The 20,061-nt window shown below is 41.9% G+C and overlaps 1 protein-coding gene across 3 annotated transcripts; it reads right to left on the bottom strand.

Moving 5' to 3' along the window:
- Positions 1–1,677: 1,677 nt before the first annotated feature.
- marf1 (meiosis regulator and mRNA stability factor 1) lies at positions 1,678–19,339 on the bottom strand. Of its 3 annotated transcripts, none has more exons than XM_085355137.1 (27): positions 19,258–19,339; positions 18,487–18,693; positions 16,140–17,024; positions 15,813–15,975; positions 15,486–15,700; positions 15,078–15,195; positions 14,816–14,988; positions 13,959–14,477; positions 12,446–12,600; positions 12,176–12,337; positions 11,897–12,080; positions 11,584–11,762; positions 11,386–11,466; positions 11,012–11,251; positions 10,813–10,932; positions 10,535–10,713; positions 10,080–10,300; positions 9,832–9,974; positions 9,594–9,727; positions 9,220–9,422; positions 8,644–8,871; positions 8,032–8,271; positions 7,704–7,946; positions 5,308–5,368; positions 5,025–5,126; positions 4,603–4,773; positions 1,678–4,471 (listed from the first exon to the last, which is right to left on the bottom strand). In XM_085355137.1, exons 2-27 carry the CDS (start codon positions 18,637–18,639, stop codon positions 4,293–4,295), a joined length of 5,451 nt encoding a protein of 1,816 aa, XP_085211263.1. In that variant the 5' UTR covers positions 18,640–18,693; positions 19,258–19,339; the 3' UTR covers positions 1,678–4,292. The 3 variants fall into 3 exon arrangements, with proteins under 3 accessions (XP_085211263.1, XP_085211265.1, XP_085211264.1); XM_085355139.1 differs by having other exon boundaries at positions 12,176–12,334; XM_085355138.1 differs by lacking the exon at positions 19,258–19,339 and adding an exon at positions 18,787–18,877.
- Positions 19,340–20,061: the final 722 nt, after the last annotated feature.

Here is a 20,061-nt window from a genome sequence, read left to right as displayed (position 1 = left end):
AACTATGTTGAAAGTGTTGATTTATTTATTCAGTCAGTTTTCAGATTGGTTAATTCCATCATGACAGGTTCAATGAGGATGGATCTCATCTGCAGAGCTACAAGCACAATGTCCATAAAGTGAACTGAATGCTGGGGTTCTCTGACAGGAAGAGAAAAGCTGATGTCTGACGACGGGTATTCATTCATTTAGTGCTTAAAATCCAACCAGTGAATCTCTCAGTTGCTACATTTTATCATTTTCCCCAGGTGGGACAAACACAAGTGGCTCTGAAAAACAATATGGCTCCCTGCCAAGGGACTTATGCAAACTGATTTATATATGCTAATGAGGAGAGGGAGCCAGTGGATGATTTTTTCTACAAGTGCTGAGCAATATTATCAAACAGCAGTTTAATTCTTAAGGCATTTACAAATTAAACAAAGACTTAATGCTGAACAAACTAAGTTGCCTCTTTTCCACTGACGTGCTGCCAGTGCCCGTGTTGAACTGGTTCTGTATGACAGAGACTGAAGTCAGTGCCAAAAATCTGATACAATACTGTTGCCAAGCCGGAAGTTGAAACCACTAACATCAGGGTGGAGATACAAGAAATATAGAGATTATTCACCTGCAGATTCTGTCCACAGTACCCCCCACCCCACTGAAATTACTCCAACCTTTGCTATATAGCATCCGGTTCATTCTCAAACCTGTGGAAATGTCAGCTGGTTCGCAAAGGCTCTATGCAGCACGGCATCAGTGGAAACCAGATTAAAAATGAGCTTATATTGGGCTCAGTGCTAGTTAGCAATGTGCGTCCTATAGGAGAGGTCCAATTATGTTTCTAGAAGTCTTCAAAAGGACAGTTTTCTCTATCCAATCTGGAGTGAGATCACAGAGAATCATCAAAAGAAAACTCTTGTATATCAGAACAACATTTAAATGAAAATATGATGGGAGAAAAGTTTACAATTCATTTTGAGATAAAAAAAAAAATCCATTTACATCTTGAGGTGTTCTGGGGAGTCCTCTAAATCAAATGTTATAGATTGTAGTAGAATAAAACTGGAACAAAAATGCATCTAAACTTTTTCCAACACAATTTATAGAGAGTGCCAACTAGCATCCAGCCTAATGACTCACCTTTATAGTTTTCAGGAACCCCTTTCATGATGACTTTAATGCCTGTATATGCCAACACTTGATCTTCCATCATCACATTTACCCTCCTCCCCAAATCAGCACATCAGAGGCCATATTAAAATCTGCATCATCAGCTGCCAGGAAGTGTTCACTGTGGTAGTGAGACATCATTCATCATCATTCTGGATATTGCAGAGAAACAACATGCATCCTTTGAACTTAAGTCTTGCGTTTTTAAAATGATAAACTCCAGGAAATGAATGCAACTCTGCTGTAAATGCCTCCAATAGATGGTGTGTGTTTGAGTGTATTTAGGACTTTAGTGTGACTCATGTCAAGCAAAGTGTTGCTCTCTGTCACTTTACCTTTGTTCTGATAACTTAGCATTCTGTAGTTGTAGTGGATTTATGAAGGTCCTAATGTCAAAGTATTGAACAAATATGCAGAAAATAAGCTGAAACTACCTGTACATATATGTTTAAATAAAGAGCATCTTTCAGGAACTCACCGTGTGTATGTTTGAATAATGAGAAGAGGCAGAAATGATGCTTGTGAAATTTATTAACGCAAATCTTTTTTGGTCCCTTCAACAATGTGACTGTTACAGCAACTTTAGGTGCAGCACAGTGGTAAAACAGTGCAGTACAAGGAAGGGGAGGGGGAAATTAGTTGGGCAGTTTAAAAAGAAAAAAAGGTTAAAGGACACTGCTGAATAAATCAGAGAAGAAGAACAAATGTGCAATATTAAAGTTCAAAGTAAGACAACGTGAGATACACAGGCAACGAAGAAACTTGTTTAAACCACCATGCAAACGCCTCGCATTCATTAAACCAAAACTATGCATAAGTGCATATGTTGACTGGTATAAGAGCCTTTCATTGATGTAACTGAATCAAAGTGAAAACGAAATAAAATCAGAGGTAGTTGTCACTGCAGTACACCGAGGAGCTGCTAGGGTTTGCTCAAATTCACTAAAAAGTAATGTCTTCATTTCTCGTACGCATTTTAAGCTCGTTTCTATCATTACCACTTCTAAATAATGATTTTGAACCAATGAGTCTTTAATCAAAGTGGCTTCCAGACAGTCAACAAAACCCTGCAGGAGAGATAAACAATAACAGCTATAATTAAAATCATTTTGATTTGTATGTCAGACATTTTGGTGAGTTGTTAGGGGAAATCTTTCAATTCATGTCTGACAGAAAGACTCATGTTATGCTTCGAACACTGACTAAACAGGCAGAGAACGCAAACAAACTGATTAAATGGGCTGCTGCCCATTCTCTAAACTTTTCACTGAACAAAAACAGCTTCAACCCTCTGACTTCAGTGGCACCCTGGTCGTGCTCGACGTCACAGGCAGTCAACATTGTTTGGTGGCAATTCAGTAGCCAGCAGCCTGGTAAATGCTCAAGACAAACGAAATTTGAGAAAACTAACCCACAACAGTAAGTTAAAACTGCTATTAAAGTGGGTGGGGAGGTAAAGATGGTGAGTCCTTTCAGCACCGGGGCAGATACAAACCATTGTAAAAGCCCGGCAGATTCCAGAGAGCCTCAGCGGGGCCTCTGTGTGCACATCAATCTGTTCAGGAGGCTTCCCAGAGCCCCCTATGCTGTTCCTCAAACCCATCACCGATCACCTTCTTTCCCTAAAAACTCAACTATTCAGTCTCATTAAAAATCATAAGCTCAGGAGTGCTCACCGCTCCCCTCAAGATCTCAGACCGAGTGGATCACCAGTGATACAGCGGCGACCAGCTCCAAGGTTAAAGCAACAAACCTTGAGCACTTACAGTATACAACAGCTGCATGGGGTGATGCCAACTCTGGGATCTAAACATCACGGTGGAAATAAAGACTGGTCTTAAAGAACGTCTTTACAATCCTTCTGTTTGCCTCTGCTTCTCCTGGAATTACACCATGCATAAACTCAGTTATGCACAACATGCACATTTCACACCACCTACTCCAGTGTAAACCACACACACACACACACACACACACACACAGACAAAATACTAAAACAAAACACACACACCCCGGCTGCTGACTAAAGACAAAGCTTAAGTCAGTTTCTGCTGACTAAGCACGCTCATGGCTGAAATACTGAAGTGCCTTTTTTTTTTTTTCTTTTTAATAACTTTTGAGGCCTTCGTTAGAGGCCCTGAAGACACAAGCCAAAGTCTTTGCTATAAATTAAGTGAACATACAACAATAAAAGTTCCGGAGAGCAGCAACTGTTGCAAAACTAAAACTGTTCAAAGACCGACAGCTTCCACAACACAGTCTTAACAGTTAAGACCTGGCTTCTCTTTAGTCCCAGCATTTAATTGCCACTCAATCCGCTACACATTTAAGCCAAACTCTTCTACCGGTGACCAAATACTCTACACAGTACAAAAAGGAACTGAACACTATGCTGAGGCTACTTCCTTACACAGACAAAATACAGAAGAATATCTGATTAAAAAGCAATTTCTTTAGAAACCTGAAAGAAACAGGTGGATGCTTCAGCTGCTAGTTTGGGTCAACATATCTGGGGTTAGCTACAAAGAAAGTTCTAAATGAAATTTTATATCTTGGAGATAAAGCAAGGAAGTATTTATGAAGGTTTCTCAATGTGGTTCATTAACAAAAATCTCTTTAAAAACCTTCGTGTATTTTTGTAAACAGTGAATACCTACACTTCTTTGATGTAATACAGAAAACCTAGTTACTCATCCCTAGCATTTCTCCCATTGTTTTCTACCACTTTGTTCACAGTGACAACAAACTCAGCTCATTCACTGAAAGTGTTCAACACAATATGGCTCTAAACTGAAAATGCACATTCATGGATATTAATTGCCCTTGGGAGGAAACTAAACACACGTTAGAGCAGATGACATTTGGCAAATCAGAATTGCAGAAAGTCTGCAAGAAGCAAATCAGTTTGGTGAACTTAGAAGACTGAACTGAAAAAACAAACCAAAAACTAACTAAAATGGCACAAATGTGATGACGAAGAATGCAGAATGCAACAGCCTGTTAGGACATAAAGGGTCAAGACCAATGCTCTTCTGTGTTATGTGTTTAGTGTAGCCGTTCAACTCTTTTATTTAGAGTTACACTGTATGTAAACTTGTATTGCTGTATGTGAGACTGTATGTGTATATATGAGAGGATCAGAGGCCTGCCGTGAATGAGAAGTTGGCTGCTAATTTGATTCTACTACGTGAAGCTCTTCTGCTGGGACTGTCCATGGACAGGAGGGTCTTTGTGTCAGGTGGTGGTGGTGGTTCTCTGGGGTCTGCAGAGTCATCTGTGCTGCCATCACGCTTTGCAGGTAGATCAGCTGTGACGTCTGCCAGTGCCACCACATGTTCAAACAATACAAACAAACAAGCTCACACTTAACTACAGATGGAAAAGGTGCAAATAAGACTGATCCTTTTAATTTTATACCACAAAAACGGCATAAATCAGATGGACCACCTGTTGGTAGTGGAGGAGTTCTCTCCTCAAAGTGAATCAGATCCGCCTGCTGGACGACAACGGGGTCGGGGTGAAGCTGAGGCGACGGTAGGCAGGATGGAACAGGGCCACACAGCAGGTCCACTGGAGACGACAGACACAGCAGCTCTGACTCTGCAGCTGCATCAGCACCTGGAAGGTAAAACAAAATAAAATCAATTAAAAAGGCTGGCCAACACACGAGGTCTCGACAATAGCCAATTAAGAGGAGGAGAGAATGATGCAACATAAAAAACTGAAAACTGAAAAAAAGGCATTGAGCTTTTTTCACCATGATTTTTTTTGTAAAGCTAAGAAAAAGCTTATTTCAGAACTCCTGATTTTCTTCAGTATATCTTTAAAGACTACAAAAACCTTGAGCAGTCATGTATGACTTCCATTACCTGGACTCTGAGCTCCAGATGTTGCACTGCTAATCGGGCTGTCTCTCGGGCTCTCAGTGTTCTCCGGCTGGGGGCTGTTGGAGACTGAACAGCTTGGTTTTGCTACAACACACAGACAAAGCACTTTAATTACAATTTTCTTACAATGCACAGCCGCCATCTCATGAAATCACAACCCAAAAATCACCTTTTAGTTTGATCACTTCAGTCAGCACAGTGGAGCATGTCAGTAACCTAAAGTTCAATCTGAACTTTCAATAAGAAAGACTCCCAACACCTTTACCTTTCATATCGTTCTTCAAAACGATAATCCTCTTGTGACCATGCCCTTTGATCCAGATCACCTGATGAGAACAAATCAGAAACTGAATGGTGAGAACTGATAGAAATAAACAATTATCACAAAAGTTCAGGACATTAACAAAAGCGATCAATAGAGAAAAGGTTTAAGAGTTTATTTAGATCAGTGTTGCCCACACAAAGATTACTTGGGCTGGTTGCCCATGTCTATTATCAGCCACCAAAGTATATAAGGTTAAAAATATTTTCTACTATGAACACAACCATGTGCCATCCCTTTACTAGTGAACTGCTCTTCCTGTCTTGCATTTTTCCCCACCACTATCTAGCGTTCTTGTCCGGTTGCCATACGGTGATATTTAATATTTATAACCTTCCCTAAAATGGATTTTTGACTCAAGCTCCACCATCTTAGACGGTGCTGGTGGCATTAGTCCGTCTCCTACAAACTGGAGGTCCAATCTCACCAGAACCTGCAGCAGGTGGAGAACTACTTCATATATGCCCTGAACTCACTAAGCTGAGTTCAGAACTCTGACTACTATCATCAGTAGGTGAAGCTGAATTCATCCACATAAGGAGATTCTTGAGAGGGAGCTGAGTTTTTGAAGGAGAGAAACAAGTAAATACAAGCTGTTTGGGAGTCCACACTCATATGCACACATACAGTGGGGCAAAAAAGTATTTAGTCAGCCACCGATTGTGCAAGTTCCCCCACTTAAAATGATGACAGAGGTCAGTAATTTGCACCAGAGGTACACTTCAACTGTGAGAGACAGAATGTGAAAAAAAAAAAAATCCATGAATTCACATGGTAGGATTTGTAAAGAATTTATTCGTAAATCAGGGTGGAAAATAAGTATTTGGTCACCTCAAACAAGGAAAATCTCTGGCTCTCACAGACCTGTAACGTCTTCTGTAAGAAGCTTTTCTGTCCCCCACTCGTTACCTGTATGAATGGCACCTGTTTGAACTCATCATCTGTATAAAAGACACCTGTCCACAGCCTCAAACAGTCAGACTCCAAACTCCGCCATGGCCAAGACCAAAGAGCTTTCGAAGGACACCAGGAAAAGTATTGTAGACCTGCACCAGACTGGGAAGAGTGAATCTACAATAGGCAAGCAGCTTGGTGTGAAAAAATCAACTGTGGGAGCAATCATCAGAAAATGGAAGACATACAAGACCACTGATAATCTCCCTCGATCTGGGGCTCCACGCAAGATCTCATCCCGTGGGGTCAAAATGATCATGAGAACGGTGAGCAAAGATCCCAGAACCACACGGGGGGACCTGGTGAATGACCTGCAGAGAGCTGGGACCAAAGTAACAAAGGTCACCATCAGTAACACACTACAACGGCAGGGAATCAAATCCCGCAGTGCCAGACGTGTTCCGCTGCTGAAGCCAGTGCATGTCCAGGCCCGTCTGAAGTTTGCCAGAGAGCACATGGATGATACAGCAGAGGATTGGGAGAATGTCATGTGGTCAGATGAAACCAAAGTAGAACTTTTTGGTATAAACTCAACTCGTCGTGTTTGGAGGAAGAAGAATACTGAGTTGCATCCCAAGAACACCATACCTACTGTGAAGCATGGGGGTGGAAACATCATGCTATGGGGCTGTTTTTCTGCCAAGGGGACAGGACGACTGATCCGTGTTAAGGACAGAATGAATGGGGCCATGTATCGTGAGATTTTGAGCCAAAACCTCCTTCCATCAGTGAGAACTTTGAAGATGAAACGAGGCTGGGTCTTCCAACATGACAATGATCCAAAACACACCGCCCGGGCAACAAAGGAGTGGCTCCGTAAGAAGCATTTGAAAGTCCTGGAGTGGCCTAGCCAGTCTCCAGACCTCAACCCCATAGAAAATCTGTGGCGGGAGTTGAAAGTCTGTGTTGCTCGGCGACAGCCCCAAAACATCACTGCTCTCGAGAAGATCTGCATGGAGGAATGGGCCAAAATACCAGCTACTGTCTGTGCAAACCTGGTAAAGACCTATAGTAAACGTTTGACCTCTGTTATTGCCAACAAAGGTTATGTTACAAAGTATTGAGTTGTATTTTTGTTATTGACCAAATACTTATTTTCCACCCTGATTTACGAATAAATTCTTTGCAAATCCTACCATGTGGATTCATGGATTTTTTTTTTTCACATTCTGTCTCTCACAGTTGAAGTGTACCTCTGGTGCAAATTACTGACCTCTGTCATCATTTTAGGTGGGGGAACTTGCACAATCGGTGGCTGACTAAATACTTTTTTGCCCCACTGTAAGTCCATGTCACATATAAGGTGCAAATCTGAATGAAAGCCTGTTCATGTTTTAGAATGATTCCTTATAGAGGAGCTCCAGTCTCTACTGCAGTAACTATACCTGTGGAATCGCACTGAGCAGCTCATCAACGCTGGTGTACCCACAGAAACGTGGATCAAGGCTGCAGCCTGTGAATTTGTTGTATGCTCCGTGGAACTCAGTCAGGAAGATCTGGTTGTAATGGTAGGTGTGGAGCAGCGCGCGTACATTACGAGCAAACTGGTAAAGCCTGGTTAGCCTCACAAATTCTTCCCAATGACTGCTGGCAGCTTGAGTGGTATCATCAGTTTCCTCGTGGTACAGCTGTGAAAAGATGATGATTATGGATCAAGCACAGTAAAAGTATTGGGGGGGGGGGGGGAACCCCAAAGAAAACTCTCGTACTCACCTCGACCAGGTATGGAAGGCTCTTCAGTAACTCGCTGAGAGAAAGGAACCCATATTCACATGGGTTTAGCGCAACTCCGTGAATGCTTAGGTAATACTGGCTCAGCTCCTCCACCTTCAAACCTTTGGTGATGTTCTCATCTTCTTGGGACATGAGCAGTGCCAGTAGCTGTGAGGTCAGAGAGCGCAGAGACTTCCTGTTGATCAGCTGCACTTCCCGACCATCCGCGCCATCCACCACCTTTCAGAAATGCACAAAGTGGGTAGTTAAGAATATCTGAAAATGTGTCTTAAGTTATATGAAATGAGACTTTTTACCGTTTACTGTGATTTTAAAAACTTTATAACCTCCAGGATGACTGACAGGACTTTTGTGCGAGACTTCATTTTGTGCATTTAATAAACTGGCTAATTTATAATGAAGACAAAACCCCTGAGACAACAAATCTATTAATTTTATTTTTAGCAGACATGACCACATGCTTCTGCCTTTACAAAAAACATCTGACTGTCAAGTGAAGCTCTATTTTTATTATTTTATTAAACTAAGCAACAGCGAGCTTCTCAGCAGATAGATTTACACAGCTTCCCCTGGGGATGTTTTCTTCTTTACCTTGACAACATGGCAGAGTTTGGTCAGCAGAGCAGGCAGGGAGCTTGCGTCGAAGTCTTGCAGGCGTAGCCCGTAACCAAAGGTTTTGCTGTACTCTGTGAGCAGCTGACTCACAGGCAGACTGGAGTTTTTCTGAGCCCGCAGCAGCTTGACCAGCTGAGCTGCCAGAGCTTTGATACGTTCAACCTCAGTGAGAGACAGCACTTTCTCCTCACCGCACTCCAGCACCTGATGAAGGACGAGGGCATTAAATGGTAAGTTTGTTTTTCATGAAGACCAAGAGTCCCAGACATCATAATTATATTTACAAAGACAGTTCTATCCAAGCACTCAAGGGAGATGCAGGAAAAAGAAACCTGGCCTGATCCACTGACTGAAATCAAAAGGCATGGCAAATCCTCTTAAGTGAAAAATAACCCCATGCCATTCGTTCCCAGAAGTCTCATCACCAAAGCAGCATCAGTTCACTGTGACTGATGCTGGCAAAACTTCTTATGCTGTGTACATACTGGAAGTGATTCGATCGTCGTGCATCGCCTTGGCCAAAAGCAAAAACCTACTGCACGCCACACTCACCATCAGGACATCAGGGATTGCCTCAAAGAGCTCAATGAGCTTGGTGAACCCATAGTGGCTGAGCTTACACTGGCGACCAAAGTGGTGGTGGTAAGTTGGTATAAACTTGCTGAAGGGCATTCGACAGTGAGGCTGGTGGCGAAGCAGGTCCACCACCTCCTTCCCAAACTGCTTGGTACGCTCCAGTTCTTCCATAGTACGCTCTAGTAAAGAAAGAAAACGACTTTAGTGATAGGCAACCAAAAAGAAATGCATCATTAAAATAAAATAAGGTTTCTATGGTTAACAGTTTCTGCAGGTAAGTAGATCCTTTTTAAAACTCAAGTCTAATGCGCTTTTAAATTCTACTTCCAAATTGACAGTTATGCACTCACCCCTCTTAGGAACTGAGATGACTGTGTCGGTGGGCTGTTGTGTGATGGTGATGGTGGTGTCAGGGATCTCAGTCAACAGATCCATCAAGTCACATATCCCATAGTCAGTTACTCTCCAGTCTCTGGAGAAGCACCTGATTCACAAAAGAATGCATTACAGCACCCACACCACTAATAATTCAAACAGTTTTTCCGCTCCTATGAAACTAACACACGTGTCCTATTTATGTTTAATTACCAATGGTATGCCTGCATGAAGTCCTTGATTGCCACTTGTTTACTGGCTTGAAACTTAAGCAGCTTAAGCAGGTCTTGGGTGAAGCGTTTAACTTGAGCTCGGTGAGTTAGAGTCAGTAAACGCTTTGTACCCATACCCAAGATCTGTTGGTTAGAAAAATGAAAAACGTATAAAATAAACAAAGACAACATGAACAAATACATTGTTCAATCGGAAGATCATCACTGGGTGGTCCTCATTAAAAATACCTGCAGAACATGTGGCACAGCCTCGAGGAGCTCCAGCAGCTTAGAGAAGCCGTAGTCGGAGACGCGGCACTGCTTGGCAAAGTGATGATGATATGAGGGAATGAATTTGCTGATTGGCATTATGCATGACGGCTGACTTTTTAAGAGGTCAATAATCTCTCGGCTAAACTGGATGAGCTGTGGATTGCCGACTGGACTCTTGCAGCGTTGAATCCATGGCTCTGTGTGACAATTAAAAAAAAAAAAAAAATAAATTGTTAAGGTGAAATGGGCTGCCTGAGCTAAACGCAAACTGCCTGATAACTTTACAAGAACTCATATCAGATGGTTAAAGAGTTTAAAACAAAAAACCAACAAAAAAAACCCCAAAACACACCCAAGATGAGAGGTCTGAACAGCACTGTGAAAAATGAAAATGAAACTCCAATAAAAACCGGATTTGTAAATGTACCTACCAGAGTTTGGCACCGGAGGTTTATTGTTGATCCACTTGATGACTTTGAAACCATTTTGAGCTGTGACTACTGTGATACTGGGAACACAGGTGACGAGGTGCTCCAGAGGAACACCACCTTCCAGTGACTCATTGCCAAGCTGAAGTGGTCTGAATTTTGCTGCATAACAGTCTGGAAAACTAAATGGAAATTAAACTTTTTAATAACTTTATAACGACAGAAAATATATTCTAACATTAAAAATGCGTACACGTAACAGGTAATAAACCAGTTCTTACCTGAGGAGTGGAAGTGTGCCCTGATGTGACTGCAACAGACTGTGGACCTCTGAGGCTAGTGTGCTCAGAGACATTACAACAAATGGGATTTTATAGGAATCAGGGTCAAAGTCGGCCTCACTGCAAAAAAAGAACAACAGTCAGTGATGGAAAAAGGTCAACTTACGCTACAATATAAAGGTTTCGAACTGTTGTATACCTGAAGTCCTGCAGTGAATAGTGCTGTCTGCAGACAGGCTCATGGTACTCCAACTCCTCAAACACAACAGGACTCCCACTTGCTGAGGAGGAGCCCTCCTGGGATTGGGAAGATCCCAGTGGACTCTGACGTATTTGGCTGTTGGACAGAAGGCACACAAACCTTGAGCCTCCCTGCTCCCGCACTGCAACCAGCTCTGGGAGCCGATACAGATCGCCAACCACGAGCTTACGGGAATATCTGGAGAGAGCAGGGCAGAGTTGGAGTATATACTTTTACTACATTTTTTTGCCATCTCATTTTTTGAATGCTATACTCAAACACCAAATGTGTATGCAAAAATTAGACAATAACGAGTTTAGAAAGATACTGACTTTTTCTCATAAATCTCAGTGAACTTGAAAAGAGGAAGGCAACTGGCAGGAGCATCTTGAAGAATGGAGATTATCTCTGGGCTATAAAATAACAACCACAAATGTCACCACGATAGACCAAACAACAATTTAAATTTTAAAATTTCACAATGTAACCAACATATTAAAGCTCCAAACTAAAATATATATAAACTGTACCCGAGCATGGCAAGAGATTTGTTGCTGCCACCGGTGATCAGAGACACCTGAATGCGTTTGCCTCCGATCTTGTAACGGTGTAGGCCGCTGACTGCACTAATGGCCTGCTGCAGGGACATCATCTGAATTGTGGCCTTCAGCTGGTAGTCAGTGTGGGGGCTAAGCTCCACACTTTTTACCTAAACAAAACAAGTTATACCACAAAGTGATTTTGAGAGGAAAGGGTAGGTAAAACATATACAAACTACTTAGATGTGAGCAGAACACAGATATGCATTGCATGAAATATTGGCATAATTTGACTACGCTTTACCCTTCCGTATCGGGAGAAGGTGTCATTTAAAGTTTGCTGCAGATCCTTGCGAGACATTCTGTAGTCCAGGTTGGCAACCTGGATCTCTGCTCCCTCTGAGAAAGGCTCAGAAGCTTCAGAACAAGGGCTACGAGGGGCAGCAATCAGAGGTGAGGAACGGCTGGATAGGCAAGGGGATGCACTCCTTATGTTAGAGAATGGAGAGATGCAATAAAAACATAATTAAAATTACATTTATCATTACGCATGGTTTATAATTTGCATGCAGCAGTAGGTAACCTGGAAGACCAGGAGCCCTGAGATAAGACAAGGGGGCTGAAGCTTCTGTGTAGGTTCAACTTGCTGAAGGCGGAGGGTGTGCTAATCTGGAACTCCCCTGAGTTCCTGTCCACTTGGTCAACAGGGGATTCAGTTGCACTTTGAGGGCTGGAGTCCTCTCTGCTATACAGAAAGATGAACAACAGGCACATGCAGATAAACAACATGACGCAAACATGACAAACATTTTATTTTCAGTTGAAAATTTATTCCCGCCATCTCTGTGTGTACCTCTGGCTGTAGATGGATTCTACAGTGAGAACAGGCTTAGTTAGTTGCTCCAGTGCTCCAGCCTCACCATTATTCTGGGTCGAAGACAAGGCAGCACATCCCTTTTCCAAGTGCTGAAAGTTCATTCTGGCCTTCCCCTCCAAACTGCCCAGCTCCTGGATCAAGCAGGGAAGGCAGAAGTTAAGTTGTAGATATTGACCTGCTAGATAATGGTCGTATCCATCCTGTCCATGTGTGGAACAGGATGGTCAAGCGATTAGTTCAAGTAGTTACAAAATACGAATACAAGCAGAACAGAGAAACTCAGAAAAGACCATGGACTGCTGTTTAACTAGGGATGTACATTCAAAATGCCAAAAAAAGGAAAAACTGCTTTACCGTAGAGCTCATTTTCAGGGAATTTCTTACATATTAAAAGCAATAATAATAATAATTTATAATTAACAAAAAGGTTTTAGATTGGCACCAAAGAAAATCTCCAGGACTATGATCAAATATTTTAGACATTTTTTATTATTTTTCTCCAGATTACAATATATTTTTGTTTATCAAACAGAAATTTCATAGACGTCAGTTAAGTAACGTAACTACGTAACTGTGCTTGCTTATGTTCTAAACTCACGAAGGGCCCATACTGAGCCAAGGACAACTTGTATTTTTTAAATTAACTTGACTGCATTAAAGGGTGTAACACTGTAAATTGCTCTGATATAAAAGGAATACTGAGACAGTTCAAACTTTTCTGCTACTTGCCCTCGCAGCAATGAGAACAGCACACTGAAAATACTGTGGTAGTCCCATTGCGTTTGTTTTATTGTGAGCCTCAAATATAAAAACCTCTAAGGCTTTATATAAAAAAAACTAACAACAAAACAACAACAAAAAACCTAGGATTTAATGTCTTCATTCAATTTTGGTGCTTAAAGAGAAATCTTAAATTACATTTTCTCCTTACTGTTTAACTACAAAGAGACTTAAATGTCCATCCCAGTTAATTTATGGGTCAGCTCCCCCCCCCATTTGTCACACTGGTTACAAACAAACCAGAAAAAGACAAACCGAATCAGCCACTAGAGGTCATTTTTAATCATAGTAGAAATCAGCACTGTCCAAATTTCTCCAAAAGTAAATTCATTAATTTGAAAAATAGAAAAGAAAAGAAAGCGCTTATAGCAGCACATAAAGCAGAACCTGGACAAAACACACAAAATGGTAGCTCACAAACTACATCAGCACTGATATACTGAGCAAAACCACAGACACAAAGCTATATGGCGTTCATGCAATAACACGATGACTGACGAGCAGGAGAGGAGTGGATTAATGAAGGACAAGCAACACATATTACATGCGCAGGCAAAAGGCAGGAGCTAACAGTTACAAGCTGTTAGTCAAAGCAGCAATTAGAAGGTCACTGGGGGGAGGAGAAGCTACAGTGATTTACAAAGCAGCCCAGACAAAGAGAGATGGCAATGGAGGCTGAGGGGAAGCAGGCACAGATGAGTCTGCTGACCTGATGGGGCTTGGCTGGAGCACCACCGGGAGGCCCACTGCAACCCCTCCTGGGGCTATAGGGCCTTTCAGCCACCGGACCAGGGGTGTGGCAGGGGCGGGTTGCTCGCCGTGGCCTTCTGGGTGACCTGGGTGTCTCCAGGGGCAGAAAAGAGAAGGAGGCTATAGATGGGGGAGGGCCGAACATTGAATCCTGGGTTTGAGAGGTCCGGGCCAGAGTCTGAGGCAAGTGATGGGGCTGAGAACGAAGCTCAGACTCAGGACTTGCATCGTCTCTGGGCCGCGGGGAGAAGGAGAGGCTGATTCTGTGGCCAAACACATCCTCATTTTCCATTCGCTTGCGGGCACGTGTAGCTGCCTCAGGGCTGCCAAAGCGGAGGACTGCTGTGCCCTGGGACACACCAAGTACTCTGCCGCCACAGTTGTCTGACAGCCGGCGGAGCCTGAGCTTCACAGCGTTCCGCATGTTCTTGTCACAGTTGAGAGGGAGGTTGTGCACATAGAGGTGGTTGAAACTGGGCTGAAGGAGGGGAGGAAAAGACACCGCGGCTGCCTGGTTTGTATTATTTACACTCAGAAAATAAAACGTTTATTTATTTTTACTTGGGAAAAACAAGTGGGAATGGCCGACAATATTAACGATTAGCAACAATTAATGATTTCCAATTCCCACTATTAGATTAGTAACTCAATCGTGTGTGAAATTCACATTCCAGCTGCATCGCTCTTCACATTTGGCAAGTTTACATTAAAACGAGATTTTGTCCTTCGTTAATTTTGTTAGCGTATACTTACCTTAATAAAAGGACAGTTTAAAAAGTACTCTTAAAATCTTAATGAAGCATTTATGAGGCCTACCTGCGCTTTGACAAGCATGCGTGGTGGCAGATCTGCTGTTATCTCCTGAAAGGGCACATGGCTGTTGGCATGCTGCAGTAGAGCTGAAGATGTATGGCTGCCATGAACCAGGATTACATGGAAACCATGGCGATGACGCAGGTCACTCAACTCGCTTGCAAAATTCACATCAGCTGTTAATAAAAAGGTGACCTGTGTTATCACAAATGTATGTGTGGTAACATGGCTGTAGTTCATTACAAGTAATCAGAGGTGAACTTACAGGATACCAGTACAACAGTTGCAGGTGCAGTGTGCGTCTCAGCAAAGCGCCGTAGGCTCTGACGAAGTTTGTCATCTGCAGCATTCTTGGCTGTGGCATTAATATGTGCAACAGTAACCTGTAAAAGTACAATTATTAAGCGTCTGAATTATTCCTCCTTTTAGGCAGTGACTGAATACACACTCAAACTGTATGGATATTTTAAAAGTGTGTGATGTGTTAAGACAAAAATCACAAGCTGATCAGTCAAGCTAAAAATACTGAACGCACAACTTTTTTTTAACCTCTTCAGGACAAGCTATACTTAATGTTATAGAACCAATTACCAGCATGAAGAGAACTCAGTATTTGTATTGTCATAATTAGGGTAATTTCAGACTGCTTTTATTGCTTGAATATTACTGATACCTGGCAGTTGTTGAGCTCTTGGATGACAGCTTTACTCTCCTTGCTAATATCACAAACGCAAATGAATTCTGCCTCACGATGACCCTGGAAGAAGCGGTTGCGAATTCGTTGGACCACAGCTCCAGCAGAGCGTCCACTGGGGACACTGCAGTTCTCAATGTCCCAAAAGACCCCGACTGGAGGGATGTTCTCGGGACCAGTACCCTCTGGTGATCCTAGCAAAGCGATCATTTTAAAGCACACTCAGGTTTCTTGGAAGCTTATAGTTAATAAAATCAGTTCAGTTTTGTTGCCGATTTGTACTGCTGCATTACTGACTCCACTAACCATATTTCTGTCCAGTCTTGCCAAGACTGGTTGATGGCATGAGCATTTTGCCATCGGAGAAGGTGCCACAGCCATTACAAATAGGAATAGGAATAGGAGCAGTCTGAGGAATAGGAACACTTGGGTGCACCTTGTCGGACTCTGCCATCAGACCATTCATAGGCTGCAAAAGGGTACAAATTCAAGACGCTCAAACACACAAAAAAGCAATAACAAGAAATATGAAAAGCGATAAAAGCTTAAACACACATGATTCAGCTCAACATTTTGTAAAAAAATACCTGCATCTTTAGGCCACACAAATTTAATGAAGAGAGATCGACCAACCTTAAATAAGCACTCCTGACAGTAGTGTGCCCCCTTCACACAAACAGTGCGTTCAACATTTAGGTGCATAGGATTAGAGAAGAAGTGTGCTGAAGTGGCTGTAGTAGTGATGGTGCTGGTGCTTGGGTGACCACCGAGTATACTTCCTTGGGATCTTCTGGCTGATGCGCTGCAGTCCACACCACATGTGTAAAAGCCAGAAGAGGTCAGGCAAGAGCCATGCAAGCTAGCAGGTAGAGAGGAAACAGAGGGGAGAGAGGATGCCATCGGTGCTGAAGAGGGAAAGAGGCTGGCTTGACTGAAAGAAAGAGGTACAGCTGGGTAGGTGTGGAGAAGCCCTGAGCAGCAGGGGAGGTAGGGGTGTGATGAAATAGGTTGAGAGGTAGCAACAGAAGAGGACAGCTGAGGTTTGCAACTAAGACTGAATAAAGGATCAAAAGCTTCACCTCCAGTGCCACAGCTAAATTTATGTTTATACTGATGAACAGATGAGGCTACAGAACAAGGCCCAGACCTACTAGTACTGATCGGTGCTCCCAGAGACCCTGGGGCCATATAAAGCGAAACAACTCCTGCAGCATTGCTGCCGCTACCAACAACACCTCTGCCACCCAACAACCCAAAGCCATCTGTGTTGTTGTGGTCACAGTGCTCGCAAATGCTTACTTTGGGGCTAGCCCCCTCTTGTTGCTGATGAGGTGGTGGCGGTTGTTGGAAGGAGTCTTGTGCAAGCTGAGGGGGAGGTGGCGGCAAGCAGGGAGGAGGCAATGGGAGAGAGGACAGAGAGAAGGGCTGGGATAACTGGGAAGAGGAAGTATGGTGCAGTGGTGGAGGAGGCACATCTTTCAGATCCAGTACAGCCTTTCTGTTGTCCATGTGATTGCTCTGAATAAGAAAAGAAGAAAAAAAAAATCACTTCACATTAGTTCTGTAAATTTCTTGTGACTTCTCAAAGCCATAATAAAGACATATCTATATGAATTAAAAAATATAAATAAAAGATTACGATATTTAAAAAAAAACATCTAAAAAAGATCAACAAGCAAATGTTATTATTGGAAAAAGACAAGATGAACTTTTTAAATGATTATTTTTATTCAGAGAAAAAAAAAAGTTATCTAACACTACCAGGCCCTATGTGAAAAGGCAACTGTCCCCCCCCCCCCTTCTTAAATTAACTGATTAACCACATATTTTGGAAAGCTGAATTCAGTTTCACTAGCCAGAGTCATGCCTGATTATTCTCAGGTCAGATGAATTGGCAATTTCTTCAAATAGAGCATGTCCGACAAAGCGAAGTAAGAAACTAGATCTCAAAAAGCAACATTATGCCACAGTCTAAAAATACTCGAGAACAGATGAGAAAAAGTAACTGACATCTATCAGTGTGTAAAGGATTACAAAGCCATTTATAAGGGTTTGGAACTCCAGTAACCCATGACAAAATCCATGAAGTGCAAATGGAGAAAACTTGGAACAGTGGTGAAACTTCCCAGGAATGGCAAGCCTCCCAAAATTATGTCTTCACCCAGCATGTATAAAATAAAATTAAAAAAAAACAAAAACCTGTAGGCCTCACTTGTATCAGTTAAAGTTACAGCACACATAAAACTATCAGCATTTTATAAAAAAGGATCATATCAAAGGTGTGATGGCCCGGGGCTTCTTTGCTGTTTCAGGACATGAATGACTAGATGTAACTGACAGAAAGTCCTGAATGAGAATGTCCCCCAATCAGTTTGTGCTCTGAAGTTCAAGTTTACTTGTTTTATGCAACAGGACAACGGTCCAGAACACAGTAGTGAATCCACCTCTAAATGGCTCAAAGGTTTTGGAGTGGGCTATACAAAGCCTATATTTAAATTAAATTTAGATTTTTTTGGCATGACCTTAAACAGCCACCAATGGTTGAATTAAAACAATTCTGCTACAGAAGAGTGGGACAAAATTTCTCCACAGTGATGCATATCATTCCCAGTAAAGTGTTATCCACAAACACTTTACTGCTGCTCTTGCTGGCAAGGGCGGCACATAGGGCCTGGTAGGTTAGCTACCTCTTCCCTCACTTAATAAATTAACTCCTCATTTTAAACATTGCATTTTGTATTTACTGTTATCTTTATCCAATATTAAAATTTGATAGATCTGAAACATTTAAGTGTGACAACTATTTTTTCTAGTACTCAGTAAGGGGGTAAATAACACTGCGCAGCAAAATAAAATAAAAAAATTAGTTTACATTAATGGTTTGATAACATACCTGAAATATTTTCATTTTAATCTCTCATTTAGAAAACAGTTCAGTTTCTTCATTAAGCTCCATATGTCTGTACTGATAAATACATACTTTGTCTGTCTGATGAGGGGAGCTTGTTTCATGTGCGGAGAAGCAGTCCTTGAGCTTCCATAGCAGGGTTGAAGCCTCTGTTTCGGTGTGAGCGAGCCATGGGAAGGATCTAGCGCCACATGTTGATCTCTCCTTTCCCAGTCCTTCCATCATACGAACCACAGGAGTCTTTCACCATACTTGCATCTATCTCTCTTCTCTCTCATGCTTTCCCAAAGAAACGAAAGTTAAAAGAAGTTTACTACAGTCATGCTGAATAATTCCCATATGCGACGTTGACACCGTGGTTAAAGTTCGTACCAACTCATTTATGATGACACAGATCGCAGGTGACTAACCGTGAGCCCGACAGCACAGCTTCAAAACATTACAGATAAATAAAAGGGTCATCTCCAACCCCAAACCTTTACAAATTCGACGGTTTTAACAGTTCCTCTTAGGCTAATGTCAGAAGCGAAGCAGTACGTAAACTAACCGATAAGATGATAACTTAGCTCGAGCTAGCTAACGTTACTTTCATTTAATTTACTCATTGGCTACGTCGGAACTGGCCTGCTAAGCCAACTAGTCTCACTACCTAAATCTAGCCATTAAAATAGAAACTTAATGGCTTGTCTTTAGCTATTTAAGCTAACAACTGGGTATTAATGTTTAGCTTGTTTGAACGCACTTGCACATACTTGCTCCCACAAGCTATCCTTCGAGATCCTTACGAGAGAATTGATACTATTCGGTAACAGCGAGGTAATGCCAAACAAGCTGATTATTTACCTGAGAAACTCGCGTCTTCTACATCTTCCTCAAAGGACCATTCCCTATCTATCTCCCTAGAAACGCGCACCTTTTTGTAACCTACTTCTGCCGGAAAGCAATTACTGCTGTCGTAAAATGTGTTCCTATTGTCCGAATCTGGCTGTTTCTCAATACTCAAGTACGCAAGTCCGTACTCGCGTTCTTGCTAGTCCGTACTTCGTAAGTTCACGCGGGAATCTGGACTTCCCGAGAACGTCCTTGATCATCTCAGCGCCAGTTTTTACTGCCATCCCCTCTTAATTTAACTGCGATTAATATTTGCAATGGAAATTAGACATAGTATAAAAAGGTAAACATGATGTAGTAGATTTCAGATAGTATAGAAAGATAATTTTAAAAAAAGAAGTATTTTAAGCACTTTGGCAAAATTCACTTTTACATATGATTTGTTTCATAATGTCTAATAAGGCACGATGGTAACAAACAGGTCTCATGTTAGAATGCTTTTATTATTATTTTAGTAGACACTCAAAACTTACAATAGGCTAATGGGGTTTGGAAGACAATTGAACAAATATTTAAAACATAATTTGATTATCTCTGGAGCTGCCTTCAGGATCATCACATATTAATATGCTGTTTCCACTCCCAGTGAAAATGTTTCCTCCTCAATTAAAAATATTTTTAATGTTTAATTCAGAGTCTGCAAAGTAAGAACGGCACATTTTCCATCAGGGGATATGACAGGTGAAATATTCAGTTCAAAATATAAACTGTAAGCTTTTCAAGTAAGACTTAAAGATTAAATAAAACATCCAGTTA

This window comes from Diplotaxodon limnothrissa, linkage group LG6, assembly GCF_057381915.1.
Source record: "Diplotaxodon limnothrissa isolate DT_005_m linkage group LG6, D_limnothrissa_male_GT1.1, whole genome shotgun sequence".
Classification (NCBI taxonomy): Eukaryota; Metazoa; Chordata; class Actinopteri; order Cichliformes; family Cichlidae; genus Diplotaxodon; species Diplotaxodon limnothrissa.
The sequence above is the reverse complement of the archived record's forward strand: the minus strand, read 5'-3'. Positions and strand labels throughout refer to the sequence as shown.

Excerpts from the sequence above, each read along its gene's own strand:
- marf1 (XM_085355137.1), bottom strand. The coding sequence starts at position 18,639 with ATGATGGAAGGACTGGGAAAGGAGAGATCAACATGTGGCGCTAGATCC. Across the intron at positions 9,728-9,831 it reads TTCATGCAGGCATACCATTG|GTGCTTCTCCAGAGACTGGA; the intron begins GTAATTAAACAT and ends TTTGTGAATCAG. Across the intron at positions 5,127-5,307 it reads TTTGAAGAACGATATGAAAG|CAAAACCAAGCTGTTCAGTC; the intron begins GTAAAGGTGTTG and ends TGTGTGTTGTAG.